The 19,457-nt window shown below is 35.0% G+C and overlaps 1 protein-coding gene across 2 annotated transcripts in view; it reads left to right on the top strand.

Annotated features, from left to right (window-relative positions):
- LOC106666161 (unconventional myosin-XV) overlaps positions 1-14,055 on the top strand; it is a 65,078-nt gene extending 51,023 nt beyond the window's left edge. For both annotated transcript variants that reach the window (XM_014393123.2, XM_014393126.2), the window contains 43 exons: positions 155-349; positions 413-547; positions 607-894; positions 956-1,113; positions 1,976-2,197; positions 2,299-2,453; positions 2,508-2,664; positions 2,726-2,907; positions 3,011-3,144; positions 3,356-3,529; positions 3,608-4,216; positions 4,285-4,416; positions 4,487-4,680; positions 4,740-4,847; positions 4,923-5,062; positions 5,120-5,258; positions 5,322-5,448; positions 5,507-5,636; positions 5,716-5,808; positions 8,165-8,337; positions 8,400-8,486; positions 8,596-8,685; positions 8,781-8,984; positions 9,580-9,746; positions 9,827-10,035; positions 10,092-10,180; positions 10,258-10,355; positions 10,428-10,534; positions 10,601-10,884; positions 10,940-11,068; positions 11,176-11,279; positions 11,344-11,539; positions 11,593-11,688; positions 11,759-11,826; positions 11,907-12,174; positions 12,233-12,437; positions 12,503-12,651; positions 12,708-12,902; positions 12,978-13,133; positions 13,194-13,398; positions 13,461-13,579; positions 13,676-13,859; positions 13,930-14,055. In XM_014393123.2, the coding sequence (XP_014248609.1) occupies positions 155-349; positions 413-547; positions 607-894; positions 956-1,113; positions 1,976-2,197; positions 2,299-2,453; positions 2,508-2,664; positions 2,726-2,907; positions 3,011-3,144; positions 3,356-3,529; positions 3,608-4,216; positions 4,285-4,416; positions 4,487-4,680; positions 4,740-4,847; positions 4,923-5,062; positions 5,120-5,258; positions 5,322-5,448; positions 5,507-5,636; positions 5,716-5,808; positions 8,165-8,337; positions 8,400-8,486; positions 8,596-8,685; positions 8,781-8,984; positions 9,580-9,746; positions 9,827-10,035; positions 10,092-10,180; positions 10,258-10,355; positions 10,428-10,534; positions 10,601-10,884; positions 10,940-11,068; positions 11,176-11,279; positions 11,344-11,539; positions 11,593-11,688; positions 11,759-11,826; positions 11,907-12,174; positions 12,233-12,437; positions 12,503-12,651; positions 12,708-12,902; positions 12,978-13,133; positions 13,194-13,398; positions 13,461-13,579; positions 13,676-13,859; positions 13,930-13,952 (7,077 nt within the window). In that variant the 3' untranslated portion in view covers positions 13,953-14,055. The remainder of the gene's footprint in view (positions 1-154; positions 350-412; positions 548-606; positions 895-955; positions 1,114-1,975; positions 2,198-2,298; positions 2,454-2,507; positions 2,665-2,725; positions 2,908-3,010; positions 3,145-3,355; positions 3,530-3,607; positions 4,217-4,284; positions 4,417-4,486; positions 4,681-4,739; positions 4,848-4,922; positions 5,063-5,119; positions 5,259-5,321; positions 5,449-5,506; positions 5,637-5,715; positions 5,809-8,164; positions 8,338-8,399; positions 8,487-8,595; positions 8,686-8,780; positions 8,985-9,579; positions 9,747-9,826; positions 10,036-10,091; positions 10,181-10,257; positions 10,356-10,427; positions 10,535-10,600; positions 10,885-10,939; positions 11,069-11,175; positions 11,280-11,343; positions 11,540-11,592; positions 11,689-11,758; positions 11,827-11,906; positions 12,175-12,232; positions 12,438-12,502; positions 12,652-12,707; positions 12,903-12,977; positions 13,134-13,193; positions 13,399-13,460; positions 13,580-13,675; positions 13,860-13,929) is intronic.
- Positions 14,056-19,457: the final 5,402 nt, after the last annotated feature.

The following is a 19,457-nucleotide window of genomic DNA, read 5'->3' as shown; positions in this document are numbered from 1 at the left end:
GTCATCTTTATAATTATATTTATTACGGCTGTTGTACTTATTAATTAAGGGTATTGAAAAATTTAATGTGACTATGTAATATTGTAGATTTGTGTGAATAAATATGATATATCCTTGCAATAAAAGGGCCTTTAATGTGGCATTAACTTTACAGGAAGCAAGAAATGAAAGACTGCTGACAGCATTAACTATTGACCAAGCACTGGATGCCAGAGATGCATTTGCTAAAGCATTGTACAGTTCGTTATTCGCATGGCTTGTTGCTCGGATCAACCACATTGTTTACAAAGGGACAAAGCGTACAACTGCTATTTCTATCTTGGATATATTTGGATTCGAAGATTTCAAGGTATTAGAGCATCTTCTATTGTGCTTCTAAAAATACCAATCTAACTTATTTTGTTTTTGGCAGGAAAACAGTTTTGAGCAGCTGTGTATAAATTATGCAAATGAGCACTTGCAATGTTACTTCAACAAACACATATTCAAGTTGGAACAACAGGAATATGCCAAAGAGAAGATACAATGGCAAAACATCACCTATACTGTAAGTGAAAAAAAATTAGCTCATTTGTTGATTAGAAATTATTTAAAAATTGTTTTTAGGACAACCTGCCTGTAATTCACCTACTTTCAAAGAAACCAGTTGGTATCCTTCATCTCCTGGATGATGAATCAAACTTCCCTCGTGCAACAGATGTGTCTTTCCTTGAAAAGTGCCACTATAATCATGCCTTAAACGAGCTGTACTCTCGTCCTAGGCTGAACGGTCCTGAATTCGGGGTCAAACATTTTGCAGGATCTGTCTGGTACAATGTAGAAGGGTTTTTGGACAAAAATCGCGACACACTAAGAACAGACGTTGTTGATCTTCTTATCTCAAGTTCAATTCCCGTAATTATTAAATAAATATTTTGGTGATTTCATTTGTTAAATGCAATGTGAAAATTTTTAGATGGTGAGCAAAATGTTCGAAGCTGTTAGAAGCAGCCAAGAAATGAACAAAACATTAAATAAGACTAATGGAAGGTTTGTCACCATGAAACCAAGAACACCTACAGTCGCAGCCAGGTTTCATGACTCTCTACAGCATCTGATGGAAACTATGTCAAAGTATGCTTTTTAGTTATTTATAAAAAGTAGTAAAAAAATCAAAACATAAAGTTAGATATTTACTTACCCATAGCTCTTGAATCAGGTCTACATCTATGTTCTTTATGAAGGTTTTGTTCAGAAAATCTGACGCTGCCTTAGTTTGATTTTTTATTAATTCATGCTTTATTTAATCAAACTTTATTCTTACCTCTTCTTTAAGTTTTCATGAAAGTTTTTACTGTCTGCTTTTGCTAAGGAGTAGAAAGTCCTGCGTTTTCTTCTTTATTTGACATTTGTTTACTGGTGTTTTGATTTTGAAGTTTCTACCACTGGCGCCACCTCAGTCATCTCCAAATTTTCTTGAGATTCTGCTGCTGTCTCCTCTTTCCACTTTATCATTATTATGTCCCCTGGTTACTTACTTGGTACTTTGCAGTGCTTCACTAGCCATTGTGTCATTCTTACATAGTGTTAGCCATCTGCTCTTTAGTATAGTAGCATAGTAAAAAATTAAAACATAAAGTTAGATCTTTACTTACCAATAAGTTTTTATTATTATAATTTTTTTGATATTTGTTATATCCTTCTTGAGATACTTTGGTAGTGCTTGAATTGTCAGACTATTCTGTTTTATTTCACCTGTGATTGGTTCTTTAGAGCCCTTTGTTCTTACCTCTGTTGATATTCAAGCAGGATTTTTCTATTGTCTGGCCAACCATCTAAATATTTTTTTTTACTTGCACTGCTCAGTTGGACAGGCTTAAGCCCTTCTGTCTTTACCATTTTGTTTGAATAGTCCTTTAGTGGCCTTTTACCAGGGGTTCTCCTCCTACTGGATGTACGTTTTAATTACTGACTTTGACTTAAACATATTTTTTAGATGCCATCCATGGTTTGTCCGTTGTATCAAACCTAACAATGAAAAAGCAGCAATGAAATTTGATATGCCTATAGTGTTAGAACAGCTCAGGTATTGTGGAATGCTTGAAACAATTAAAATCAGAAAAATGGGCTACCCAGTGAGAATGAGGTTTCTTGAGTTCGCCCAAAGGTATAGATACTTACTGAAGAAAAAACTACCATTAAAATCAACACCAACGAGGTGAGCTTTTTTAAATAATGGTTCAAATGAAGTTACAATTTAAAAATTAGCATCACATTTGTTTCTAAATGTAATGACTTAATGTTTTTTAAATATTACAGAGAGATTTGTAGCATAATGCTACAACCATATGCTGGAAATTATCAAATAGGGTGCAGTCGAGTGTTTATGAGAGAAAATTTGGAGAGGAAACTCGAAAGGGAAAGACATGATATCTTGAATAAAGCTGCAGTTACTGTTCAGTGTGCAATGAGAGGTAAAACAATTTATATTATTTTTTAACCTTTGAATAATTTCCTTTCATTTCCAGGACATTTGGCAAGACGCAAGTATCAAGCGTCTAAAAAAAGCGCTATCATTATTCAGTCTGCTGTACGAGGATGGGCTGCCAGAAAGAAATTTTTGATGGTAAGGCAAGGTGTTGTCAAAGCACAGGCGGTCCACAGAGGGAATCTTCAAAGAAAAAAGTATTGCTACTATCAAAATATAAATTGCTACATGGTAAAATAAATATTATGTATTTTATAGATATGCACAATTAAAAGAAGAATTGAAAAGAAGATCAGAATTGGCTAAGGAAAGGGCGAGGATTAAAGCTCAACGAGAACAAGAGGAAAAGGAGGAAAAAGAAAAAGTGTCGAGGGCTGTTGCTGGTGTTGCTCATTTAGACATTCCAGCAGAATTAGCATTTGTCTTCAACAAGCTTGATGGTAAACTGTCATGTTACAATTTTTTTAAATAAAAGAACAAGGCAATTTGTAACAAAATAATATTAAATATTAAGATTTTACATTATTTTTATGTTTAATGTAGACTGGCAGCCTGTTCACACTGAGAGACAACTGGTGAAAGTTGTGGGCCATATCGTAGAAAAAGAAGACAAATTTGTTTTGCCCAGTGATGTTGATCAGTACCCTTTCTCTAAGTTTACTAATGTGTATTTTAAGGTACATTTTCATAGCTTATAGTGCATTAATTTTTTTTTAAACCTTGCATGAATAAAAGCTGTACAATAAGTACATTATGCAGAATTATGTCTATAAATTAACATAATTAAATAAATTATATAATTAGAAAGTTCTTTAATTTTATTGAATGGTTTGACTTTTAAATTATATCTAAGTTTAAAAGAATTAATTTACTTTTTCCATTGTGCAGTCTCATGTGTGGGGAATGAAAAGAGAACCAATCAAAACCCCGCTACTTACGAAGGCTTTAGACAGTGATTTCTCTGAATCGCTTGCAATTTTCAAATTAATATTGCGATTCATGAATGATGATTCACTCTCTGGTAAAAAGGAACAAGCACTTGCAGATTACATCGCTTACAAAGTAACTTAAAAGCGTCAATTAATAATTAACAATAATTTTTATTAAATGTGTAAAAAAATTTAATATCTATTCTTTCAGGGATTATCAAATGAGAAACTTAGGGATGAAATCCTTTGTCAACTTGTAAACCAAACATGGCGTAATGATGTCGCAGCAAATAACGAAAGAGGATGGCTTTTGTTGGCCAATTGTTTGTCGGTCTTTCCACCTTCCCAGACCCTGTTTAAGTTTCTCCTTAAGTACGTGTCAGACCATGGGTACAACGGTTACAAATACGTATGCCAGAGGAAACTGCTAGAGTCGCAAAACCAATGGCCGAGGTCGCACACTCCGTCCCTTTTGGAATGGAGGGCAAACCGAAAAAGAGTCAATATGGCTCTTCAGCTACATTTCTCAGACGGTGAAACAGTAATGACGGCAGTCGACTCTTGGACTCACTGTGAGTCAGCCTGCCGTCAAGCTTTGACTGAAAGGTCCATTTTAGAAAACAACGGGTGGACTGTTTCATTAGATAACACCGAATCATCAGGAATTGATTACATCTTCGATGCCATATCAGTACTTGAATTACCACCTGCTTTTCCCACACACAAAACAGTGCCTGTTCTATTTTCAAAAGATTCAGAACCAATTCCAGTGGCCAGAAGACCTACAGTACCTCCACCTCAGCCTCCTACATCACAGCCTGTATGTCTCGATATTTTGTTTAAAGTATAGACAATGTCATCTTTTAACATCTAAAATGTTGTTTTCAGATTGTGCCAAAAGTTAGATCTGTTTCAAGGGATCATACTACAGAATCTGGACTATCACGTAAATCTGCTCTCAACGATCGTTACTTTGATAAGCCCGGACGTTCAAGATCACTTGACAATCTACTATCTCCAGTAAGTAAATTATATGTGCAGAATTTTTCTTTTTCTTTTTTAATAACAAAATATTTTTGCTTTCCTTAAGGTCATAACAAACAATGTCAAGCAAACATCAAAGCTGGACAATCTAGGGTTGAGCCATAGCAGATTGAATGATAGGTACCATTCAATGGAAAGAATCGAAGAGTCAGATCAAGTAGCCTCCACGGACAAAAATGAAGAAGACAATATGGAATCGGTTAGCCAGAGAGGAGATAATAGAAAATACAGCCTCACTGGGTACATATTTCAAGAATTTGTTTTTGAAAATTGTAATTAACAGTTAAACTGTTTTCCAGAGCTTCTTCTGATGTCCTATTATCTGACAACCAATTAGAGTTCGATTTCCAGGAGGTGGCCACAAGAAGTGAAGATGATAGAGGAAGTTATATCCGCGGACATCCTAGGTAAAGGACCTATTTAAAAATATTTTATTTTTAATTTATAATGTAATGAATTTTTATTATGTAAATGTATTTTAGATTTATAAAATCTCAGTACACTGGTAAGAAAGCAGCTCCTGGATCACATTCAAGCAGAGCTCATATTGAAGGACGATTTGGAGACAAATCTGATGTTAAAAGTTCAGCGTTGTCTGATACAAGTGAAGCTCCTTCACTTGGTAATATCATATTTGAAGGTGGGAAAGAATGATGGTTGACTTTATTTTTTCTTTTAGCATCTCATGTAAGGCGCGTTAGGGTTCCTTCTCAGGCTAGTGATGTAGACCAGTTTCTCGATGATTTATTTAATCCAGTATTAGATGGGTTATCGGATGCTAGGTCTTTAGCACCATCTACCAGAGGAGGCACTATCAGGTACAGAATGCACATTGCTTTACAATTAATTTTTTTGAATTGTTATAAATATTTTGTGTGCAGGTCTCAAGATGATTATTTGAATGATATTTATGACCCACTGTTCAAAGAGGCTCACTTAGATTCTTCAAAGTTGGCTCAGTCGATTAAAGGAGGTGGTAAAGGAGTTGGAGGTGTGGGAACCCAACAGGTTTGTTTTTTTATTTGTTACCTTTACTTTCAAAAATATTCACATTTGATTTTATCAGAACACAAATCCGAATCAACATCCAACATCAAATGGATACAACTTGTCACCAATAGTTGGCTCGCCGCCGCCAGTGATCCCGGGAATGGCACCTCTCATGATGTCACCTCTTCCTGTCTTCAATCCTACGGGTAAGTTGTGCCAATTCAACACTTTCAGCATGAAACACCTTCTCACCTTCTCACTTTTTTGTTTCTATTCACTGCAAAGCAAATGGAAATTCTCCTTCTTTTCCTGGTGGATACTCAGCGGATGCAACTTCCATGGGAAATTTTATGCCGGTACCATTGTACAACATGCAAGGCAAGTCTTGCATTTTCCTTCTCTTCTTCTTTTTATTTGTTCCAATTTTCTATAGAAATTTATAATTAAATAATGGTGTTGGGCATATTTTGACTTATTTATCACATTATCTATGACATTATCACTAAAAACATAAAATTAATTTTTAAATATTTCACTAATTGCTAACAATATAAGCAAGCAAGAAAAAATTCACCTTGCCATTTCTTTTTAATTTAATTTAATTTAATTATTGAGCAGGTACACTAGATCACTTACTGGGTCTGACCTCACTTGCGTGTTTCAATGTCATTCAAACAAGTTTTGATTTTGCACCATCTTCAGTGAGGAACTTCAGACCCACTAAAATACAGACCCAGTAAGAAATTCAGTGCCAGTTCAACATGTGTTCACCATCTTTTAGATCAATATCCACTGTCAACAATAATTATTATTATTATAAGAATATTTTTGTTTTTTGTGTGGTAATAGCATTTTATTGATTCCCTTGAATGTAGTTAATCAGTTAAACTTAATTTTTAAAATTGTTTATTGTAAATGTTTTTAATTTATTGATACCGTTGCATGTTTATTTTGAAAATTATAAAATATGTCGACTGAGTGTTTTCATATATAATTTTTTTTCATGAAATCACAATTTCTGGCTTAAAATGATTTTCAAAAGGGTTTTCTTGTTTATTCAGGTTGTTTATATCTTTTGGACATGATAATGATACAATATTATTTATAGTTATTCTTTGTATGTAAGGTCTTGGTCAAAATGAAAAAGATAGTGTCACGAGCCGAAGGTCGTGGGTTCAAATCCCGCTCGTGACACTAGCTTTTTCATTTCAACCAAGACCTTATACAAAGAATAATTAATTGAAAGAAGTAATTTGGTCAATCAGACCATTAAATATAATGGATTATTTATAGTAATGCATTTTTGGCCAAGAGGGGCCACCCTTTAGCTGACATGGTCCTGGGATGCCCATACAAGAATGTCTACGATTGACTTCGTTCTTGAAAACAACCCCTTTGGGATTCGCTTTGCTGAATCTCTCAAGCAGGCTGAAACGACACTGGCAAAGGTACTCGGGCTAGGATACAGGCCGACTGCCCTGTCCTTTCAGCTGTACTTGTCTGATACAATCTGGTGACCCTGGCCAAATCAACAACTGTCATATCTATACCTTGCTAAGCTCCTTGAACTTAGATCAAGATATCCAGTTTTTGCTTCATCTTCAGGGAAGGGTCCAAGACTGGAGAAGGTATGGCTTGTGCTGTGTACAGCGGAGAAATGTCCACTTTGTTATTCTACACCTGCACACTGCCAAACTATATGCGATCTGGCACATCCATAGACTCGTGGTAGGATCCCCATGATTCCCCCTAATGGACAGATTTTTGAGGAATCCTATCTTTGGAGTGCCTCAGAAAAAGGTAGTGTTTGTCTCAGTATTTGAACCCACTCAAGTTGGAGGACAAAGAATGTGCAGAGGATGCAGCAAAAGCCGGGGCGATTCACACTCCAGGCCTTAGTATCATGATCCAACCCACTGATGCTAAATAAGCATTAAAGAATATGGAAAATGTGGCAGCATCTGTGGACTGGGATGTCTGAGAAGCTCTTGCACGACAAGAGTACAATTGGTAGATGGTCCCCAAAGATTCTGAAGAAACTGCAGAAGCAAGATCATCTTAACCTTATTGCCATATGTGGTCAACACATAGACACATACTTTTGGGCCAAAGCCCAAATATGTGTCCAGCATGCAGGAGAAAGGTTGCTCAATGTGTCCACTTAATTGAAAGTTGTCATTCCTGGCTCCATATAGGGAGCGAGTATGAATGCCACCCGATCGACAAATTGTGTTAGAATACAGCAGTGAATCTTTGAATCCCCATTCTGATTTTAGGAGTAAACAGGGTTTTTAATTTCAAGTATTCTTGTACTGAATATATACCAAGTTTGGTTATAGTAGCTGTAATAGTTTCATGAGAAAGTATTTATATGCGTGAATGAGTGTGTGTGGTACAAGGTCATCAACAGCAGAATATCAATTTGTCAATTGATTAATAACACAATAAAATAAATAATAAGTCAATATGATTGATTAATAACATAATAAAATAAACAAATAATAGGCTAGGTATTGTTTGTATAATTGTTTATATGTGTAAAGGGTGATAGAGGAATAGCTCTACTTGAGTGAAAAGTATGCAAATAAAAATTAATGAGCAAGAGAGAGAGATTAAGTTAAGTTTTGAAAGTAAAAACTGCATGCGTTGAAGGCTGGAATGGCCTTGATGTCAGTAGCATCTTGAGCCTAACTTGGGAGCTGATACGGAAAGTAATGAATTATTTGTATTTCAGGTATTGCTCTACCTACACAAGGGAATTCGACTGATCCAAATATAATGGCTTACCAGGCAAACCTACAACGAGCTTTCTTGCAATCTGCCATGGCACAGAATCTTCAAATCCAACAGCAACTTCTGGCTCAAAACCAAGCCCTTCAGCAGCTTTTACAACAGCCACAGCCAGCGGTAAGTAAATAATGCTTAAACGAAGTTGAAACTCTCAGAGTTTAAACTTTTTGTTTCTTTAGCAAAACGGAACATCAGAAATAGGACAAGGATGGGCAAATGAGTCACCCCCTAAAACCAAATCATCCCCGATGACGACAAAAGCACAAGTGAGTATGTCAACTAGAAAAGATTCAAATGATTTAGTGATTGTTACAGATGAATCAGTTCGTGTGTATTTATAATTTTTGTAATATTTACTATTGTATTACTAAACAGGTACACCGTTCTGGCTCCCCACACCAAACTTTCACCACGGTCCTCTCAGAGCTGAAAACTAGGAAACCCTCGACTGATTTACCCACGAAGGTATGCTTTGTCAATTTAAAACAATTCTTGTATTTTTTCTATGTCTGTTTAAAAAACAGATCTAATTAATAGGTGAAATTTTTTCTGTTTTATAGAGTAATGTTCCACCACCACCACCACTTCCTCCGCCACCAGAACAAGGAGATCCAAGTGACGTAAGGCCGTTTATGGACCCTTATGGGAGGGCAAAAACGGTGAGGATTGGCAAATGGAGGTGGCCTCCGCCAAAAGATCAAGATTCCCCTGACACCCCTTCCTTTTTCCAATTCAAGATGAAACAAAGGAGAAAACATTCACAGGTGAGTTTTTATTTCATAAGGCGATATAAAAATAAAAAATAAAATAATAACTGCACACAATAACATTTCTTTTTACAAAAATTGGTAAAAACTATTAGGTTGAATTTAAAAAAAAAATGATAAAAAGATTGTTCTATTTTACAAGAAACATATTAATACTTATTAAATAATATTTTATAATGCATTTACAATTGGACAAAATAAAGCAAAATTAAGCTATTATAATTGTAATGTGTTTTTTTTTTTTTTTGGTTTAAGCAGTGTTGCAAACTTCCTTTGTGCCTCTTTGGTGTATAATTATGGCATTTAGTGTTAAAAACAATTGTAATGGACAGGAAGCATAGTCACTAGAGTGAGACCTTTTAATGGCTGGTACATGACTTCCATAAAGCTCTGTTTTCAGTATGATGACAGTCTTCCTCCACGATTGTTCACATTTACAAAACATTAACACTCTAATTTAACAATATAGTGAAAATATTAATTCTGGTGTATTAACACCAATTAATTTAAGTTGGTTCAACTTTATTTTATCTTATATTAATTTAAAATAAAAACTTGTTGAAAATTCTGAAGAGATAAAAATTGATTTTAGGATGTAAATGAACAAGATGGAGGAGGTGGAGTTGAATGGGAAGAGTTTGAAATTCAAGACCTACCAGTGAATAATCACAATCAGAATCATAGTCAGAACTACAACCACAACCACCAACATCATCAACCCAAACAAGAGCAAAATCAGAAAGTGCAAAACTCGCTCAAGTATGGCTTACACCAACTACCTTTATTGTAATTGGAAATAATTTGTTAATTTTTTTTATATTTTATTATTTTAACTCTAGGACATTTGAGATTGGTGCACAGAGACCATCGCCAGGCAGTGTGGGCAAATTGAGGATTAGCAATGAAATGAAGCACAAATTAGAAATGGTTACTGCTAATCACAGCCTGAGGTCTACCAGTTCAAGAGCACCACCACCGCCACTGCCCAACATGAACCCTCCTGCTAAACTCGACTCTGACCGAAGAAACCTTCTTCAGCATCAGCTAGGTAAGAACTGTAATTCTTATAAATTCATAACAAAAAACTAACTGAACTTCGCACAGCTGGACGTTGGGGAAGTATAGACAGCGTGGATACAAGAACTGCAACAAAAGATGATAGAAACGTTCAAGCCTCTGAAGGAAGACCTCAGGTAATTCAACAACTTTGATGTTTTTTAATTTTTTAAAGTTTTGAAAAGTACCAAAAATAAGTTAAATTTTGCTTTAGGTGGACAAAGCACCAACTTGGCGACCACCGCCTCCTCCTGTTGCCCCTCATCCTTTGACCCCTTCAAGGACGAGTAGTTTATATTCTCATAGCCATGGGTAACTGATATGAAAACAAAATAATATGATTATCATAAAAAACTCATTTTTAAATTGAATGTTTATTTTCAGAAACAATCCTCCACCAGCACCTATTGAGCCGATAAGGAGGGAAATTTTTAAAGACCAGCAAATATTTAACGATCAGGTCACAACTCCTCATTCTGATCAGATTGAAAGTAAATTTATTCTTATTGGTTTGTTAATGACCAAAGGCCAAAAACTTATTAAAATATTTTGTTTAGTTGAAGAAAGTGGCGAGTTTTTAGGAGTTGTCGATTCCCTGCCGGTATTGCCGACCCCGCCTGAGATCAACACCAACACGAAAATCCACCCTCCACCATCAGCTGCTTTCTTCACATACAACCGAGTTTCTTGGAAGCTCAATGTTAGAAAGGAGGTGTTCTCTCCAAAAGAAACCGTTTCAAACCCACTAGTCCTCCACTTGGTCTATTGTCAGGTTGTAAAAGACTCTTTGACCAAGCAGACACCACGGATAAGCAAGGACGAAAGAGCCGACATGGTCCAGGTGTGTATTACGGTATTATTGTGATATATGTGATGTTTTCTTTTTATTTATTTAGCTTTTGGAACATTTCGGAGTAACAATAACCAACTATCAAACTGGACAGCATAAAGCAAATACTAAAAGAGCTGTTGTAGATATGGCCAGGCGTTGGCAAATTTATTTTTCAAGAATATTTCCTCTATCTGTAAGTTATAAATAATTGTTATTCTTATGCATGTGTTATGCCATTTTCAAGAAAAATTCTTGTAAGAACAATAGTGTTATTAGTAGTAAAGTAAATACTATTTCTAGGGAGGGCATCAGTTTCCCGAAGCTCAAATGGTTGCTGTAAACCATGTTGCCTTAAGGCTTGCCAAACTGGACTCAAACTATCTTAGAGTTGTACACAGCATTAAGTAAGTTTGAAAAAATATTATATGTGATTCGCAATGATAATAATTTATCTTTTTTTATTTTCAGGCTTAACGAGATTGCTGACACTAGTTTGAGCAAAGGAGGAGGCTCTCTACACATTGTCCTCAGCTCTGGAGAAAGATTCCCATTGTATACATTCCGAGCGAAACAGTTGCAGCTTCTGATAAACGCTTTTGTGAGAGAAGCCGCTGACACTGCAAACACAACAATAAACCGAGAATTGCACCAAGCAAGAATAATTGTAAGTGATCGGAAGTGGAAAATAATTTTTTTTTACTAATGTCTATTTTATAGGAGGAACGCAACAGGCCGATGGATCATAAAGGCTGGCAACAAGATATTAGAGTAATGACACCACCGTCCACTTCGAATAACCACCATACACCAACAGTAAGATTAATTTTAAAATGAGAAATAATATTAAATTAATTTTTCCCTAACTAAACTATTTAAACTTTAGGTTGCTGATGATGGGAAACATTCCCTACTCCAATTTGCCATACATCATTTTAGAAAAAGCCCTGAAAAGTAAACAATAGTTCTTAATTTTGTATCCATCATTTATTGAAATTTTATTTTTAAAAATTGTTTAATTTCATCACTTTCAGGTTTGAAATGTTGAAGACTCCTGAGGGAAATATAACTGGGTCACTAAAGGTAGTTCAAGGGCATAAAAAAGGAAGCAACTGGACATGGAAAGAACAGGTCGACTTAGTGAAGTACACACCAACACCAATCACCGAATCTCTGCTCAAATTAAGTCCTGAGTTAAATCAACTTGCAATTGAGTGCTTTGAGTGTGCAATGAGATACATGGGTGATTTGCCCATCACTCCAGACCTGACAGAAGTCAAATGTGTTTACACAATTTTAATGGTAAGGCTCTCGTTGTCAAGAAAAGCAATCCACATGATACATTTCAATTTTTTTTCAGCATTGCCACAAACACGTGCCATTACGAGATGAGGTTTATTGTCAATTAATGAAGCAGACGACATCGAACAAACGGGACTCGGCTCAGAGAGGATGGCGTCTTCTTAGCATCGTAGCTGCATACTTCACTTGCTCTGACACTTTAAAACCATATCTCGTGAAATATTTAGAAACTGCTGCTTATGACAAGAGAAGAGCTTATCACGGTTTGAATAATACTAGTTTGAACTGTTAAGAGTCAAAACATTTTTCAAATAACAAATCTTTATAGGTACTGCAAGTGTATGCTTACAAAATCTCAGAAAAACGCTTAGATACGGTGGAAGAAAAAACGTTCCAAGCGTAGAAGAAGTCACAGCAGTCAGTGCAGGGCGTAACTCAAAGAGACAGATGTATAGGTTGCCTGGCGGGAGTGAAACAGTACGTAAAATTTTTACCTTAAAGTAAATTTAATCATTAAAAATTAATTGTTCTAGGTCATCCATACCAAATCAACGACTGTAGTTCATGATGTAATCCATGAAATGTGCACCCTTATTGGAATAGACGACCACATGGAGATCCAAGAGTATTCTCTTTACTGCATAGTCGAAGGAGATGCTTTCACAATGCCTCTTGCAAGAGAAGAGTATATTTTAGATGTTACCACAGAATTGTACAAGAACCAACAGGTAACACTAACTTAAAAAGAAATGCAAAAAACATAGTTTTTTTGATAAATATAATAATATTTTTTATTTTTTTAGGTGTTCTATCTTATTTTCTGTAGATCTGTATGGCATTTTCCATTGCGACTTGAGAATCATTTATACGTACAAGTCATTTTTAACCAAATCGCCCCTGACTACCTTGAAGGTCTCCTTCTTGTCACTCCAAATGAACATATCCCTCAAGAGACTATCGTATGTAAAGTATTGGCCAAATGTTTGACTTTTATTTGTTGATAATTTAATCTGTTACAGTTTGAAATCGGAAAACTTGGTGCACTTCTCCATAGAGCAGCAGACATGACCCACCCACCAGGTACAAAAGAGACTAAATTCCTTCTCCCGAAGACTGTCCTTGGTTACAGAGAGACCAGACCAGCCGACTGGGTCCAGATGGTTCAGCAAGCTTGGACAAATGTGCAGAACATGACAAGCTTAGAAGCCAAATCTATGCTGTTAGGTGAGTTTCTGAGTTTACAATTCTCATGAAAATCCAATAACAATTATTCACACAATTTTCAGAGTTATTAAGTAAATGGCCATTGTTTGGATCGAGCTTCTTTGCAGTGAAACGCAGCGGGGATCAACAAATACTTGCACTGAACAGAACAGGAGTGCATTTTATTCATATCATAACACATGTAAGTCCATTTTTATATCATGTCTGTCATATTTTAAAATGATCTTTGTACCCAGATCTAAAATCTTTTATTTTAATTATTTTTTTGTTTTTTTAGGAAACAGTTTCAACAATTCCATATGTCGAAATCATCTCAACTAGAAAAATTAGGTCAGACAGCGGCACAATATTTCTTGAACTCAAACTTGGAAATTTGTTTCAGCAACGAGTCGCCAGACTGCAAACTGACCAAGCACATGAGATTGCAAGGCTTATTCGACAATATATGTCCCTCCATAGGCGTAAGTCTGATTTAGATTGTTTTATTATTATTAGTTTTAATTAGCTACTACAAAGAAACTTTTTTTACAGAAAGAATTTCATCCGAACATTGAATCCAGTATATAGAATCCCTGCCACTTGCTCATTAGTTAACTTTACATTAGATTTAATATTAGTATTCAACTATTTCTAAATATATTTTTGGTTATTTATTTATTTCCTCTTTTTTTAAATGAAAACATTAATTTAACTGCTTATTACAATATATATTTTATAATAGAGACTTATAATGTATATGAGAGAATATATGGGCTGTGTAAAAAAATACATAAATAGAAAAAAAATTGCTTATAAATTTGTACAAAAAATATAGTCCAGTGTCATATAAAACAATTTAATGCAACGAGAAAAGTAATTGTTTTGAGTACTTAATTTTTTTAAATATGTAATTATGTTAAAATATTGTGTTTCTGTATTGGAAGATTTATTTAATACTGTTAATTTTAAGTATATTTTTGTTTACCATAATTTTAGGTAAATATAATAGTAAATAGTCAATTTTTTTTAATACATTTTGGTCCATTTGATGGTGGAAGTTGGTCTGCAAGTCGGTGAATACACATTGGACTAGAGCTGAGTCTGTGCACCATCTTCAGTGAGGAACTGTCTGACAGTCTTCAAAACCCACGAGTGTAGGCGGACTCAAGTAATCCAGTCCCAGTTTAACATTTTTGTTCATTACATTAAAATTTTAATAATGAAAAATTTAATAATACAAAATATAATTTAGAAATCAAATACTATTACATTCACTGTAAATTGGCACAGAATGTAATTTTTTTTAAATATATGTGTGAAATTTCTGCCTGCAATTAGAGATCGAACAAACAAATGATATATTTTGTATTATTTAAAAAAAATTAATAGTAAAAACATTATCAAATGAAAGTGGGCGGCAAGATGGAATGTCTGTAGAGATAGTACGAAAGAAATTAAGCCAGTTGTACATAAATGGCCAACTGAGGAACTTGAGAGAAAAGAACTTGTGATTCTCTCTAGATTGCGAATAGGTCAAATCAGGCTAATCCATAATAGGCTTTTAATAGGCAACAACCTTCCAACTTGTCCTCGATGTATGCGAAGTGGAGAACGTATCATTCTGACAGTAAAACATATTTTGGTCGACTGTCTCGCTTCGCAACCGTTTAGGCAAACGCTCGACCTTTCGAGTGATTTACTGGAGTTACTGGGTCCCCAGTGTTTCTTTCGAACGGCACTTTTCAGCTTTCTTAAATTTATTGGAATTTATAATGAGATTTAGGCCTTTTCCCAAATTGTTAACCATTGAATGTTTGCCTGCTAATGTTTGAATGAGAGTTGTGTGTGCAAGATTTCTTTTTTTTCAGAAATTTTTGAGGCTGCCGGAAAAAATGAAATGGAAGAAAATACAAATTGCGGGGTAATAAACTGCAATGCCCAAAATCGCAATTTAAATAAGAAAAATAGCTCCCTCAAAAAAAAAAAAAAAAAAAAAAAAAAAAGGATAAAGAAAAAGACGTGTTATTGTGTTTTGTTTCTTATTATTGTTATGTAGTAATAGTTTCTTTATCATATTTGAATGGAAGAATAAAAGGATAAAAAAGATAAGGATGAGCCTATACTCATGCTGAAACTGTTGCTAGTCTGACTCCATTATTATTATTATTATTAGCCACTCAAGCCTATGGGAAATGTTTAAATTATGGAACAAAAATTCAGAATTCAAATAACAGAAATAAATTTTATATGTGATTTGAAATGGGTTTTTGCATACGTTTGGCCTTCCAAATTAAGAATTTTAAAAGGATAAATTAAAGCTTGGATGGCAATAGGATAAATTAGTTTACGAGTAAATGTTTGGAGTCAGAGCTTTATAGCACTCAGAATATAGCTAAACTAAGATAGAAGGTTTGGGATGTTAGGCGTGAAATGACCTTAGCCGTTAAAACGCCCTTAAAAATTAATAATAATAATAACAACAAATCATATACATATAATACACATACACATACATACATTCACATATATAACATTAAAATCCGAATGGCTTGAATACTGGAAAAGGTAAATCGCCCAACGATGACCTATCCTTTAAACTATTTTTTGATCCAATGTTGGATATCATTTAGACGGGCTTGGATGCTTGAGGTAGCTACATGTGAGTTTTAATGGAAGGAAAGGATAAGTGTGACATCTGATAATGTAGCAAGGAATGTGTTAAGATTTAGAGGGATATCGACAGTATACTGCATATAGGAGAAGACCTAGGATGTTTCTATGAGATACTCTACCTCCAACAGTGAAGGAAGAGGAAAGATCTACACTGTCTGTAAAGCTATTGAATAGATAGGATCTTAGGATCAGGTAAGGGTTTGAAGAGGAGGAAGCCTTAAACTTGGAGAAAAGTCCTGGGTGCCAGACTCGATCAAAGGCTTGTACCATGACAAGATGTACACGAGGAACCGTTCCCTCAAAGCTAGAAGAGATGACAATGTCCCTTTTGAATAATTTTGAATAGTGCTAGAAAAGTCGTGAGTATACCTCGCTATCAAGATTGAGGCTCAATATTATCCTGTACTATCCTTATCTGCATTCGCTACACTTAATTTTTTCTTAATCTTAATTTTTTTTAATGTTCTTAAAAAGGAAACATTTTCCTTATTAAGCCTTCTCAGTAATTCATAATATGCACTGGGGTTTCCTCTTCTTCTTAGCAAAATATACAAAGGCCATTTTCTGCCACTGCCAGTATTTTAAAATATTTTTTAATACACTTAAATATTATATTGATGATTGATATCGATTATGTAGAGATAATATTTTCAAAAGCTTATTGAGTACACAATGTCCAGTAATAGACCTGCAATGGCCCCGTATTGTCTGCATGTCTGTAGTAAGTTTAGAAGAGACTTTCTTAATGAAGTCTTTTGCTTGTCTCTGTCTTGGGATGAGTCCCACTTTCCCACTGTATATGAGTTTTAAATATTATCCATATGACAATTGCTCCTTTTTTCTAGCAGTTTGGAAATTTTCAGGAGTCCTACTAGTACTGCTGGGGACGCTTCCTCTTTGTTACCCTTCCGTCTTATATGTCCTGGAGAGAATATTTATTTTATATTTCTATTTTTCCCAAGGAACTCACACAGTCCCATACATGTGGCTTGTAGGATCCTGTGCGACTGATCTTGCTTCTGATGATAATGTGTTTAGTTTTAATACCATCTCCAGGGCATAGTTCCACTAGGCATACTCTGCCTGATTGTGCACTACCCCTAAAGAGGTGAAATTAACTGATAATTAATTAAAACATGAAAAATAAAAAAGCTCCTGGAGATAATAACTTAATAACACCCATCATTGTAAAAAAATCTCTTGAGCAAAGCATTAATTTACTCACCGAACTAATCAACTGCATGCTAATACTTGCTCATTTCGCATAGCAAATAGCAAAAGTAATTCCTATTCCTACCAAACTTACACCCTGCCTGGTAACCATCGCCCAATATTTCTCCTTACTCAAAAATTTAAGAAAAAGTAGTATTGCAAAAAATTAGGCACATTTTAAATAAAAATGCATTATTTTGCCTTGCCAATTTGGCTCCAGTCCCATATATTGCACTGCCTTGCAGCTGGCCAGAATGGTATTTGTATATATTTGGTTATACATATTGGTATTTATACATATTTTTAATGTAAATAAACATGGATTTATGAATGAAAATGGTCAACATTATTGACATGAAGAAAGCGTTTGACTGTGTTTAGGACAGAGGTCTGATATTTAAACTTATGTCATATCAATGTTCTAACACCTAACGCATTTAATTAGTAATTACCTAACTGGAAATTCTTTGACAGATTGATGGCATATGGTTACCTTTAGGATTATAAGAGCTTGGATCAGACCTGAGGCTAATATGATATTTAGTCGACACATACCAATCATGTAAATGCCATTGGCTAAGAATGTTAAAGTACCCTGGAATGTGTGTAGATTCCAGACTTGATTTTTAAGCGTACAAATATGGATGGTAAAAATAAAAAGCTCATTTGTGAACTACACATCCATTAATCACTAATGGTGTTCTCATTTGTGGAAATATGTCTGTATCAAAATTTGGTAAGCCCCAGGTAGTCTAAAATGGTGCCTAAGGAATATTGGTGGGTTTCCACATTGGACTCCAATAGAATGTGTGCAACTGTAAATTTTTATAATACGTGAATAAATAACAATACAATTCAATACACAATACTTTATTAGAATTGATACAAACAAAAAATAGAATTACTGATACAAAGTATAAGAAACATAGCTAGTACCCATCTGCTGAGTTTACTGCATAATAAAGCTTACAAATACAGAAATATTAAAACAAAAGAATTCAAAGAGAAAATTAACATATAGCAGGTGTATGAATTACAATAGATGGAAATATGAGAAAAAAGAAGAAACCAAAAAGAATTAAATAAGAACAAATTACCTCTTGAGAACTGATAGAGTACTAAAAAAACAAAGCAGTAAAAGTAAAAGTATATGTACAGCGACGACAATTATTGCATATCTGAAAGCCACTCGTATCTCACTCTCCAGGAGTGCCGAGCAAAGGAAATTAGCAGTAAAGGGGATACTTGGTTAGAAAGATATTCCAGTATTTCAACTCTGGAGATGACTGTCTTTCCCAAGTAAGATACCCGCAATTTTGAGAGAAGAGAGCAGACTCCCAAAAAGTGATATGAATCTTCCCTGGCGTGGCTGTTACAAAGTGGACAAGTTCAAATAAATAACCCATTTGTACATATCAAAAAGTTTTTTTTATTTATAATAGGGATAACGTGAACTACTGTATTGTTTGAAAAATATTGATCGTTTGTTAAAAAGAAATTTAAGTAAAACAAATTAATTTTATTTCTATCATACAGGAGGGCTTAAGGCCCAACTAGCTATTGGGTGTTGTAGGCAAGTGGAGACACCACTTTACCATACATTTTTCATACCATTATCAATTAAAAAACCATGGGCTATGCCAGGATTCAAACCTAAAAATATTATTATATGGCTAGCAAGGCCAATACAAGTCGGACACCCTAACCACTATGCCACCACAGGAACTGGAGGAGTTCCCTCCTGAGCACTCCAGCTGTACAGCTTATTGCACTTTATCCCTGGCTCCATTTTTTGGGGGCTCGCAACACAAGTGTGAATTTGAGCCCCCGGTGTGCCAGAGTTCTTCCATAGAAAAAACTCATTTTTGAGGGGGTTGAGACCAAATGCGGGGTCGCTGAGATCTGATCCCGCTCCTTCTATTGATGAGTGCCTTGTAAATTTCTTTCAATTGCGGCCACAGGTCCTCTTAGGCGTCAGAAAAAGTCCAGAGGCGACGGTGGGGATCGAACCCATGTCTGTGGGATCTACTAGCCGAGAGTCCGACGGCCTTAACCACTCGGCTACCGCAGTCCCCAGTCACCTTTAACCAATTGTCTTTTTTATATTTATTTGTAGAACTTGTGTAGTGTTTAATACCTTTATTGTTCTGTGCAATGCCTTGGGTGTTTTATATATATATATATATATATATATA

Source organism: Cimex lectularius, unplaced genomic scaffold, assembly GCF_000648675.2.
Source record: "Cimex lectularius strain Harlan isolate CLEC.00 unplaced genomic scaffold, Clec_2.1 scaffold5, whole genome shotgun sequence".
NCBI lineage: Eukaryota > Metazoa > Arthropoda > Insecta > Hemiptera > Cimicidae > Cimex > Cimex lectularius.
Note: the sequence above shows the minus strand (reverse complement) of the source record. Positions and strands in the feature narration are given on the sequence as shown.